The 13045-nt window shown below is 39.6% G+C and overlaps 1 protein-coding gene across 2 annotated transcripts in view; it reads right to left on the bottom strand.

The window, feature by feature from the left end:
* FBN2 (fibrillin 2) overlaps nt 1–6914 on the bottom strand; it is a 116254-nt gene extending 109340 nt beyond the window's left edge. For both annotated transcript variants that reach the window (XM_054002935.1, XM_054002934.1), the window contains exons 1-4: nt 6583–6914; nt 5717–5799; nt 2212–2310; nt 1628–1723 (exon numbers count right to left, since the gene is read on the bottom strand). In XM_054002935.1, the coding sequence (XP_053858910.1) occupies nt 1628–1723; nt 2212–2310; nt 5717–5799; nt 6583–6827 (523 nt within the window). In that variant the 5' untranslated portion in view covers nt 6828–6914. The remainder of the gene's footprint in view (nt 1–1627; nt 1724–2211; nt 2311–5716; nt 5800–6582) is intronic.
* Nucleotides 6915–13045: the final 6131 nt, after the last annotated feature.

Raw genomic sequence — 13045 nt, 5'->3', positions numbered from 1 at the left:
AGCACTCACTCATAATCTTTACCAATGGTCTGAATCAAGCACAAAGCTTCCTGCCAGACCACTGAATTTTCTCAGTTCAAAATGAAGACGGTTCTTCAGAGAGGCTGAAAAACACCATTAAAAGAGTGCCTTAACCAACTCACTTCAGCTACTTTCTGACTCATTGCTTCAGGTCATTGCTTCTAAATTGTCCAAAATTAGCACATGTTCCAAATCAAAATATTTCAGATACAGGACAGTCACAACATTTTTAAAACTTTAAATTTTTGGTCTCGAAGTCATTAGGCTGCCTTCCTAAATGTGTCTCCTCAGGTTGGATGTGGTATTTGTAACACATATGAGTATCCAGGGCAAAAGACCCTCAGAAACCAAGAGAAGGTAATAATTTAAAACTGAAAAAAGGTATACATGACTCCTGTATCATAGTGGAGAGGATAAAATATACTGTTTTGTGGAAATGTAATAAAGCCTTACTTCTTACCAAGACCCACCAAACAACATTACCTTTTCCAGAGAATGTACACATAAAATGAAGATATTTTGCTGCATGTGTTACACTACTGAATTAATGGACAATGGCATTTCAGCAAGACAGTTAAACACATTATATACAATTATTTTTTTCTAAATAGAAATAAAAAACATATTTACATTTTTAAGACTGTCAAAGAGACACATATTCATAATCCTGCTTGAAATTTTAACCACATGATACACTGAAACCAATTTCCAGAGGTTGTTCAGATTTTCTGGATTGCTTCAGGGTCACAGCTGAATTGAAAATTCAAATATCTTTTTATTTATTCACTGGAAATTTGCCTTGTCTGAGAGCATTCAGGTGCTGACCCAATATTTTAACAAAAGTAGGAAAGGACCAGCAACCCTTAATACAAAATTTCACTGTGGCTAGGGTCACAGGTCAGGATTACAACTATTTGCCAAAATTTTAGAGAGTTGTATCCAGTTAAAGCAAGAACAAGACTGTTTTCCAGCATTTATAAAAATGACTATGACAAAAAAATATCTTCCACAATATTCAGTCCACCTGGTTTTTTCAGAGCTGCCGTCTGTCTCTAGTTCTTTCAGACTGCTTTATGCAATTAATTTCTCTCCTAATTGGTAATCAGCTAATTTGAGAATACACTTTGAGTCTTTCTTCATCCCTGCAGCCTTTAGGGACTTTTATTGTTTGCTAAATTGCTACAGCTTGTAAACACTGTGGTGTTATAGGTAAAGCTTGGCAAATAATTCACTTTCTAGTTTGTCTGCCAACCCAAAAAGGTATCCAATAGCTTGAACCATATTTAATCCTTTTTTCCTTAGACTAAGTAGAAAACAGAAAAACATTCTTCAACCCAGTAGTGAGACTACTGTTCTGAGGTAGAGAAAACTTTGTTAAAAGAGAATGAAAAACTAGTGAACATCTGGTATGAAGAGTGGGATGCACAGTGATGTTGCTCCCCAAGGGTTTTCCAAAACCTCTCGGTGAATCCAATCTGTAACTTGAATTTTAGAGAACACAAAAGCACTTCATGCAGGAAATGACTGCCAGACAAACAGCACACCCCAAACCAAGCATTTCTTTCAGGTGTTTCACTGTACTTCAAGCAAACTGGCTGTGACTTACGCTGCTCACAGCGGGCACCAGAGAAGCCCTTCTGGCACTGGCACAGCTCATCCCTGCACATCCCACCATTCCTGCAGCTGATGCTGCACTGCTGTGCTGCAGAGACACCCAAAATCAGCCAAAAGCACCACAAACGAATGGCCTTTTACAGTCTTTAAAATGGGATCTGAATGATGGGCTTTGTACCATCTAAGCTACACATTTTAAGTGTATACTCATGGAGAGGTTTTCTCGAGTTTTCCATGATTATGTTTTAACTTGGAACTTTCAATTGCATTGGAAACTGTACAATTTTAATTTCTTACCAAAATGGACTCAGTGAAAATGTAAATACCACACACATTCATTTGTAAACTTCCTTCTCTCTTTAAGTGTATTTTATTTAAATTTGTCACACAGAATGAACAGGCATGTGTGGTATAACAAACTTGATAAAGAACTTGAGGTGTTTTACCTAAGCATAATTTACACTTGCATATGCAGTAATGAGAAGTTATTTTTAAGGAAATTGGCATTTTTGTCATTGAAACTTGAAGAGAGTGACTTTCAAAGAAATCTCTAATGAAAACACAGTAAGTCCTTACCAGGTCTTGATCCACATGTGGGTGATATCTGCCCATTGGCACAAGTGCACATGTTGGGACGGGAACAAAATCCGTTACCACAGCTATTTCTGCAAATTGCTGAGGAAGAACACAGAAAGAGAGTGACAGGGATTAACAGCAACCTGAAGCTTAAACCTGAAGGAAAAAAAAAAAAACCAAACAACAACACTTGAAAACTCACTTCATTGGGACAACTATTACACATGCAAAAGTAATTTTAAATTAAATAAAGCTAACTGAATTTTGGCATAATCAGTATCTCTTGAAAAATTTGAAGACAATCAGAACTAGATCAGGCATATTCAAACATTGACCTGACCACTGAAACCAGGTAATCAAGTCTTTCCCCAATTAGAAATACCAGCCAATCATGCAGGCAATGTAAAATCATTAAAAATATGTCTTTTAGACCACAAGACCTATGAGAAAACATTACCAAGAACCCAAGATTTGAAGGAATATAAACAATGCCAATTTATGCTATGGGCTTCACTCTTATAATCACCATTTTGAAGGCATTTTAGGGTCTTTCTTTTTTCTTTTCCTAAGATTATCTGCCCTTTACCCAAAGCAGTTTTGTGGGAAGTCCATGTGCAAATGCTGGACTTTGCAGATTTTGTGGGTTTTCCCTAAATATAGTTTCCTGTACTCATATAGCTCCCACACTTTTATTAAAAAACTAACCATAAAATCCCCAGGAAAGCTTATGTACCCCACGTGTGTGTGTGTCACATGCCTGACCTTGTGCCATCCCCCTGATGACCCAGAGTCCTGCCTTCCCTTCTCACTCACCATCCAGCACAGCTCCAATGAAGAAAGGAGTGACAGAACCACAAGAAAAAGAGCTAAAAGTCAAAATTAGTCTAAAGCAGATCCAGATTAATACATCAAATTAATCTCCTCAAGTAGCAAATGAATCAAAAGAGAGCCTGAGGCAGTAAGAGCCACTATAGCACAAAGCAGGAGGACTTCAAAAATACATATATTGTGCAACAGACAACTTGTATAGCAAAAAATCCTCAAAACCAAACAAATACCACCAACAAAAATACCCCAAGAATCACAATTTCTTTGTAAATAGGCCTAGAGTTTCGTGAGAACCAAATAATCTGGCAGCACATCTCCACTGAAGGACTACAATGGAACAAATACCTTGAGGCGATCACGTGCCACACCACTCTTTGGGCATCAAAAAGATGCAAAACACGTCGTCTACACTTATCATTAAATTCTGCTACAATTATGTCCCAAACGTGAAGGTATGACAGGTCAAAGAGTTTGTGGGATTTTTCTGTTTAGCTGGAATTAGAGACGTACCATGGACTGACTTAAAATACTATTCCATAAGCAGAAGTAAAAGTGAGAAACAGGAGTTGGATTTAGAGTACTTGACAAGCACCAGAAATGGGGCTGGTTTTTTATATTCCTGTTCAGTCCATCTTTATACACCACAAGGTCAATCTCCGGATAAAGCAAGGTTTACATTTAGTCCATTTGTTAATTTATTATCCATTAAGGAGTAATTTTTTCACCAACTGAAAGCCCTAGACCTTAAGGCATATCCTAAATATGCTTTCATCAGAACAGTTTACTCTGTATAACAAAAGAGTAAAAGTAAGCAGACCTTTGGTTTTTAGATAAAAGATCACTTTTAATCATAAATGTGCCACAGACCACCAACAACCACCACCACATCATCAGCTTGAAACACTGTCAGGTTAGTCAGAATGGTTTCTTTTTCACCTACCACTGGCTCATAGATTTCTCCTCATGAAAAACCACTTTAAAATCACCAGTTACAAGATGCATCCATTATAATCAGCACATCTCCAATAGGAAGTTTGACAGCTTGTCCAGCATCCTGTGCAGGAGGCTTTTTCTAGGTGAAGAACTCTAGCTAAAGGGAATGTCATCTCCACAGACATTAAATGTGAGCATGTAAATCTGTACACTTAAACCTTCACCAAAAGCAGAAACAGAAAACTGTCACAGATAATATTTGGTCTGCCAAAATCACTCACCCTATAAACACATCAGAAAGTGCAATTTTCTTTTCAATTGCTTACTGCAATTAGAGTACAGTAAATTAAAAATAAATCAAATATTATTGTGGATGTGGGCAGACCTGAGACCAAGGCCTTTAAGAAGGCACTGAGAGTCACAATTTAAAGGATATCTTGTAAGGATTGCTGAATGCCCCTAAACATATTTGAGCCAGACACACAGCTGAATCTGAAAAGCCTCTCAACAGCATAATAGGCAGCCTAAATCCTTCTTAAAATCTCTATTTTACATTAAAGTAAACCAGTATTGAAAGAGTTAGTAAATGTGAACAGGACGTTTTGAGGAACTCCTTGGATACCACACTGGCATTAATAAAATTATCTTCCTCTGAATGGCACCATTATTCATTTGGCACCATATCCTGGGAAATTCTGGGTCAGTTTGTGGTGAAAGTAAGTGTTACATGGCACAGTTATCCCCAATATTAGCTAGTAAAGTTTAACCATGTAAAACCAAAAGATGTGAACAGGTGAGGGAGGCCTGGAATCATAAAGAAAAGCCACCAAAGGTCAAAAGTTTGGCAGACCTAGGCTTATCACCCTTCCCTTGCCCAGTTTCATCCTGCATGCCTGCAGTTTATCAGATGGAGAACTGCAAACACCTACACTGCTTGCATAAAGAGCAGTTATGTTCTTGAACCTGAATTCTGAAGTCCAGCATACTTATTAACAAAACAGACAGTGACAGGCTAGATTAAATGGCAACAGAGTACAAATTTAAGGTCTGAAGGAATTTGTCTACTATCAACTGTTACCTAACAGAAAGTTAAGCTTCATTTTCTTTTCCATGGCAAATATCCCCAAAGACATCATCCCACCAAAGCCCATTCCCCACACACAGAGCTTTAGAGCTTTTTTCCTTCTTCATTTTTTTTTGCCATGCCATGTATGTCAAAAATCACATCTGCCAGCACAGTACCTACCAAGACCAGCCAGCAGCTGGTCTACATGCCTGACAGCCATCAAAACACAGCTAAAAATAACAGACAAGAGAGTAAGCATCCCAGGTGTAAAGAAGTTTTCTATTTGATAGTAATTCCAAGTTTCAGAGAGCTTCAAGATCTGATTTGCTTACATCAAGAACTTTTGGCCTTTTTTTTCCCTTTTACTACAGTTCAGTATTTGATTTGACAATTTTTTTTTTCCTTCGCTGTCATGGGTTTTCTTTAAAAACCAGGTGGAGATGTGTCTCTTATGAACATCCCAAGGTCATTGGACAGTCCTTCAGTTACAACAAATGTGAACCTGTAACTCCATCTTGGTTAGTCTTTTTCCCCCCTTTCCTTTTTTCCGTTATTTCTAAAAATAACATGAATTATGGAACTGAACTGGCTTTTCTCATGCTGAATAAACAGTGACTCATAGAAGAATATTGACTTTTATTTTTACCCCTTGAGCAGTAGAAGCAGTCAGACACTTACGAACAATGCATTGATTTCCTCCAGAAAGTGTTTTCCATCCAGGGCAACAGTAGGAGCGAAATCTAGAACCACAGACATTTGGCCTGCAACACAGACAAATCAATAAATGTGTATGGGAAAATAGGAAGCACTCTAAAGAGAATTTAATGTTTTACATACATACACGGGAAGAATCCAGCTGCATAAAACAAACAAAAACTGCATAGTGAAGTTGTCTACAAAAAAAAAATCTCCCCAAAGGAAAAAAATCTTCCTCCAAGGCATTTCATTTTGTGTTAGTTCAACTGATTAGTGTAAAGAAGAGAGGTAGATGAGGCAAGAGCAGGCCACATTTATCCTTCTTGCAACAACTGAGGATATGGAAGGGATGAGATTGATTCTTCTTTCATTCAAAGTCTGAGAAGCACTGCCATAAAAACGGGCTTGTTGCTGTCATCTGACACTAGACACAAGCGATGCCTGCTCGTAAGGATACATAAACTAACTCAAAATACCAAGAAGTCCCTGAAACATCAGAAGAAGAAAACCAAACCAAACTCTGCATCATTTCTTTGTAGAAAGTCCCCAAAGAAGTGAGCAGCAAAGTATCTCAGTATCGAAAGACGCTGGACCAAGGGAGCCAAATGAGGTCAATTCTTTAGCTGTAAAATAGGCCCCCCACAAGGTCTGCTTTTAGTTAAATTGCACTAATTAGGAAGCCAGATTCCACAGGCAAACTCCCAGCTTAGAGAACCGCGAGTCCTCAGCCTCAAAGAGACGGGAAAGGGGAGCAGCACCGGGGGCACACACCGACACGGGCTCTGGCTGGGGAGATGCCCTGGGGAGCAAACAGGGGGCGGGGAAGGGGGTTTCAGCCTTGCCCCTACCCTCGGAGCGCGTCCTGCTGTCCTCGCCTGCGGACCCGACCGGCGGCGCTCCCGGCCCAGTCCTCCCGGTGCCCGGCGGCGGTGGCCAAGGAGCCACCCGCTCCTGAGGGAGCGCGGGGCGCCGGCCGATGCTGCTGCTGTCGCTGCTGTCTCCCGGCCGCTCCCTGCGCGCACAGCGCCAGGCAGCCCAGCCACAGCGACAAGAAGCAGCAGCGCTGCGCCCAGAGCCGCCGCCGCCTGCCCATGCTGCGGCTATCCCGGCGGGAAGCGCGCCGGCAGCCGCGGGCGGGAGCGCCGGTCCCCCACCGCCCTCAGCGGGCACGGGGCAGCTGCCGAGCGGCGAGAGGCTTCAGCCGCGGGAAATCCGCCTTGTGTTCGCCCCAGCCTGCCCGGCCGGTGCCAGCAAAGGCCGGGGTCCACGTTGTTCGCACCCACCCCTCTGCGGAGAGGGGCGAAAAAGAGGTGAATAAAAGCAGAGTAGGTTAGGATTTTCTCTCCCTCTCCACCGCCCTCCTGCCCCTCCGCCGCAACAGGAAATCCAAGAGAACCGCGCTGAATTTTCCCTTAAAAAATAAGAACCAGACGATAATTAACCGCGGCTAAATAAACGTGCTGAGGCAGAGTGAGAAGGGAGCGAAAAGCCCCTGCCCAGCGCCAGGGGCGGATTTACAGCGAAGGGAGGCGGAGGAGGGGCCGGTGCCGCCGGGCCGCTGAGGGGCTGGGGAGGGGGAGAGGAAGGGAGGGAGGGGGCCGGGAAGAGGGGATGGAGGAGAGGAGAGGAGGAGAGGGACGGGACTGGGAGCCGGCGGCTGCTGGAGGGAACGTGGGGGTCTCGGAGAGCGAGCGGTGCAGGTAGAGCTGGTCCCAAAGGCAGTTCAGCGCCTTCCTTCGGTTCTCCCTAAGCTCCGGGAATTACGCCGTGGGATGGACGCAAAAGCCCTCTCTGGGACTGCACACGGGGCTCCCAAAGGTGCTGGTCCCGGTGCTGGCCGGACCCCCACACCTGCCGCGCTAGCTGGGTCTGGCACAGGAGCGCTGGGCTCCTGCGAGAGCTCCTTCCCCGCTCGCATCAGCTCAGCATCGAGGGTTGGTGCTTCCGCCATCGCGAGCGGGAATGTGTGGTGCTGGAATAATTGGCGCTTCCCTTCAGGAGCAGTTTTTGTAGGTTCTCACCTGAAAAATTTAATTGTTCTCCGCTTGCTGTTTCTCCCTACATAGCCATCCCCCCAAAAAAAAAGCCCCTGGCTTAGGAAATTTGCTGCTTGCTCTTTAAGGCCAAGAGCATGTGTCGAATAGTTAGGCACCGGTGGGAACAAACAAAAGCAGTGAAAACAAAAACGTGGCCCTGCTGACAGTCCCCGAGTGCTGGCTGCTGGTCATTGCGATAACAACAGGTCACAATCTGGTTTTGTCATCTGAGAAGATTTATCCCTTTGAACTGCAGCTCAGAACCTCACCATACAGCCCATGGCATGCAGTGGCAACCTGGAAACCTTAGGGTTTTTTGTCTTTTGGAACATGTCACAGCTTCATGTAGCTCCACGCGCATATTATCTGTGACTTCTAGGGGTGAGAAGCAGGAGCCACATTTTGTTATCTCTGAAACAAAACCCAAGTAGCCAAGAGGTCACGGAGCCACTTTCTTGCTCCACTTTCTGCCCTGCTTTGATGGTCCTAACAGACCATCAGTGCCTCTAACAGACCTGTTTGCTGACAAATCAGAAGCTGATTTTGTTTAAATTTGTAAATTTAGCAGAAGTAATTTGTGTGAGAGGATCCCAGTGTTTAAAGATCTTGAGAAATGAAAAGTATTTTAGGAAGACAACTGGATAGGAGAGTTCAGCAACCCCCTGATTATGAGTGAGATTTGGAATTTATTTCAAACAGAAGGTGTTAAACCTGTCATGAATGAAATGCAGCTAAGAGTCAGGGAAAGAGAAGGATTCCATGGCACTTCGGGTGAATAACTATCTCCAGAATAAATAGATAGGACACAAGGAATCAAAAGGAAAGAACTGATTTGAGATAAGCTCAGGGTCTTGGATATCAGGAGGCACAGTGATAAAGAGGCCATTCCCAAAAGTTAAACACAGCACATCTGGAAAAAGACAACACTAAAAAATCTTGAAGGGGAAAAAAACCAAACAATGAAACAAATAACCAACACCCCAAAAAAGTTAGGCAATTACACAGCAAGGGTGGCCTAGAAATTAGAGCATGGGAAAGTTACGACTTAAAGCCAAGAGAGACATAATTTTAAACTGGAATTACTGAGTAGAGCAACAAAAGCAAAGTCAGCAGCTACCAGTGATTTGTAAAGTGATTTGTAAGGCTCAAGAGACCTTCTTGCACTCAAATCCAAAGAAGACTTATGGAGCCCCTTGCTAGATTTTTTGAAAGGAACTAGCACACAAAACTGTAAAACATTCAATGGGCAAGATTGGGCAAGATGTCTTTTGATAAGTTTGGTCTTTGTAAATATGAATAGAAATTAATGCTTACCAAGAAAGCTGTCTTTGTTAAAATGGGCATCATAAATACTTTTTGTGGGTAAAAGACACAGACCAGACATGGTTTAAAATAATGACTATGATCTGATCATTCATATTAGAACTACACGTGTTAAATTTGGAACAGCTGCCCATAAAAGCCACTGCTATGGTAAAGGAGGGAAAATCACTGCCAAAGGGCTTGGGTTCTTTAGCTAGCAGCAGTTCTCTTAGAAATATGGAAGGAAATTACTAGGAAAAAAGTGCAACATGATAGATACAATTAAGAGTTGCTTGGATAAAACAGGAACACAGCTCTGCATTTGAAAAAGTAGAACCTAAGACTTGTGCAGATGAAACTAGATTTCTTTAGGAAAAATTGTATGTTATATCTCCCAGCTCTTGGGAAGCATTTGCATCTGCTGATGCCAGAGATTCTCTCCCATCCTGTTCCCTGACTGTTGTAAAATGGAAAAGCTTCTTTCATAGAGGATGTCATGATATATTGGCATCACATAGCTGATGCAGAAGGATGAGTGATGCCTCTTTTGCTCTGCTTGAACCTCCACTTTAAGTCTGGCCAATTCCAATAACAATTGTTCAAAATGTTATATACAGTGAATAATCAGAAACATGCAAGTGTCCATCTGCATACAGAAAATTTTTCCAGAGAAAAACTAGTAACATAGATTATTATTTTATCTGCATTTTTCCCAAGTGATTACATTTTCTTCCCAAACAAGGGTGGGAGATAATTTTAAGTAAAGCCAGTCATATTATTTTGACATTTTGAAACAGAGTAAAAACATAGACCATCATTTTGCTAATGAAGGATCCAATTAAACTAGAGTCAGTGGGTGTAAATAATTTCTTACAGTGCTGAAAATGATGTTTCTCAATGGTGACATTGATTTTACAAGTAAAAGCATTCTCAGTTCTTCATTACGTGAATCAACAAAAGCACCCAGTAGTGGATGTCTAGACCAGTACAGGTATTGAAAGTAGAAGTGACAAGACAATGTAAACATTTATTTTCAGCTGTTCCCTCTTCCCCACTGAACTGAATCCACACCTCTGCATGTTCAGTGCATGCCCAACCTTCAACTGGTAAATACCTCTGGCATCTCCACCATAGATCTGTTTTAAAAGTATTTTTGGAAAAGACCTTGGAAACTCATTTGATTAAACCTCTTTGCTCTAAAGCAAAAAGAAAAGAAAACCATTTAACCTGTACCTTAAGCACAGGAATTCTGCACAGCTGCAGGTGATCTGCTGTAGATGACAGTGGTTTTACCACAAAGTATTGAGCTGCATCCTCTTTTTTCTTGTTTGGTTGATTTTTACCTGTGCTTTCTTTTCTTTTTACCACTTGTATAGTATATCTGACCAACTATTTTGATTTCTAATCCTGTCCTCCAGTGTAATTGTGCTATCTCCAGATTGTCATTAAGTTGGAAATAGAATAAATAATATAAAAATAAATATTTTAGTCTAGACTGTGATTTTTTTTTCTTACTTAGAAGAATGTCATTTAAGACTGTTTCAAAAACGTTGCTCAGTTTAGGTAGTCAATTTTTTTTTTTTTTTTTTTTTTTATTCAGCCTGCCTGCTTTGTTCTCTGCCTGTGCCTTCCTTGCTTTAGATGAGTGTCTTTTGATTAGCTTTGATATTCTTGTTTTCACACAGAAACTTGAATGATTTAATTTTTCAGCATTATTTCAGGTCAGGAAATTAAATTAGTTGGCCTAACTTCCTTTTCTCCCACCCTTTAAATATAGGCACTGGTTTGGTGTATGCATATAATTTGGCAAACAAAAAACTAGTAAGCAAAAAGAGCTACAACTAATTTATTCCCATTCTAAGCTTATTCTCATTAAAAAAGAAATAAGTAAAGAGTTATGATCTCCTCTCTCTCTGTACTTATTTGTAAAACTTCAATGCATATGAAGGATATTACAGCCATTTAAGAAGCAATTTTGACTCACATTTTTTTATTACTTCAGTTACATCTATATAAGTGAATACATTATTCAACATAAAGTCCCTTGCATATGCAACAAATGGATAAAACCACAGTTTTGGTTTTATTATTTATAAAATTCAAAAGTATTTTAATAGTGGTTTCAAAACAATGCTTTCACTGCAGAAGGAAAAAAAAAGTATATGTTGCCTGAGGCATATTGAAAAGGAACAAAACCATTAAGTGGGGCTTAAAAAAACAGAAGAGGAAGATACTTAAGACACAAGACAATTTGATAAAAGCAAAAAAAGTGTTGAAAGATGTCATGAGGGAACTGCTCCATGCAATTAAACAAAAGATCTCTCAATGCTGCAAAGCTTCGGCTACAAAATGATTACCCAGCTTGGAATGTCTGATTATTTACCTTTGTGACACAAATAAAAGTGTAAAAAAGGCAAGATATTTTAGCACATCATTCCAGAAGTGATTTGTGTGTTCTGCCTGTAAGACCTTATTATAATTTGGGAATTTTTTTTTTTTTTTGTAGCATAGGAGAAGCAGCGTGTACCACTCTACTGATTTTTTTCTTTTTTTAAGTGATAGCAAACAGAAATGTTCCTAATTCAGACATCCGAACTACTACTAAGTAAATCCAACTTTAAGATCTGAAATCTGCCATCAAAAGGAAGTAGTTGAGAGAGTTAAAAAAAAAAAAAAAGGAATTCTCTCTTTTTTTCCTAAATGCAGAAAAATTTAACCAAATTTTATGTGCAAAATGAGTACTAGAAATAAGAAATAAAATTAAACAGAAGGTTGAAGCTATCCCTACATAGACCTCAAACACTTCAGTGTCTATTTAAAAATTATTCAGGTGAAACAAGATAAAAACCACAATAGAAATCATTGGATATTCTGATTTTATTTTTGGAAAAAAAAAAAAAAAAAAAAAAAAAAAAAAAAAAAAAAAAAAAACAACCAAACAAAAAAACAACGTAGCTGTGAGAGTAATTCCCAGGTTAAGAAGATGTATATAATTAATAATTAATTTAATTTATCTTACTCTAGAAGCTCTACCCTGGGGAGTCTGTAGGTGGAGCAGCTAAAAGGGCTCAGTTACTCAGGAGAAAATTAATCTGGAGTTAAACTCAGTCAACATGTTTTAAGTTGTTTAAACACATTAATAATTTTATGGCTGGATGTAGCAGTCATTTAATACGTTCCTCTAAGCATTATTTTCTGACTCAGCTTCTCCTGAATAACGTATTTAGAAGGACAGGATTCAGCTGTCCTAAAACTCACTGAGATTACATTCTCTGATAACCTCTGAATTCAGCAATATAATTATCCTGATACATCTATATTTTTATATATGTATTATCCTGATATATATATATATATATATATATATATATATATATATATATATATCTGTAAGTATGTATGTATATATATGTGATTATTTATATATTATATGAATAATCCTGAATAAAAGAAGCAGTAACAGTTTTCTATGGTGATCATTTTGTGCTTTTCAGGTCCAATGAACGCATTGATCTTAGAGGTCTTTTCCAGTCTTCACAACTCTATGATTCCATTATTGGTTTTGCATCCTAGAACAAAGCTTCATTTTTGCCAAATTAAAATAGGTTCATGGAATATAAGTAAAGGTAGACTTTGATTCATTTCATGCTGTAAGAGCCATGCAAATGCTGAGTTAACGGAATTCCAGAATCCCAGAATGGTTCAGGCAAGGGACCATAGTTGGTCCCATCTCACTGTTCAAACAGAGAAGCAAAATCTGTTTTATATCTTATATAAAATTTTAGTGTATAGCATTTTATAATATCATTATGGAATGTTTAAAATATCTGTGATGGAACTACATACACTAAGAACAATTCAAAGTTTGCATTAATGTATTTCAGCAGCTCTAGGCCAGCATGCTGTAATTACAAAATATCATGTGCAGCATGCCCTTCTTATAGACTATAGGAAGGAAAAATAACAGATCATG

The sequence above is a fragment of the Vidua macroura genome, chromosome Z (assembly GCF_024509145.1).
Source record: "Vidua macroura isolate BioBank_ID:100142 chromosome Z, ASM2450914v1, whole genome shotgun sequence".
NCBI lineage: Eukaryota > Metazoa > Chordata > Aves > Passeriformes > Viduidae > Vidua > Vidua macroura.
The sequence above is the reverse complement of the archived record's forward strand: the minus strand, read 5'-3'. Positions and strand labels throughout refer to the sequence as shown.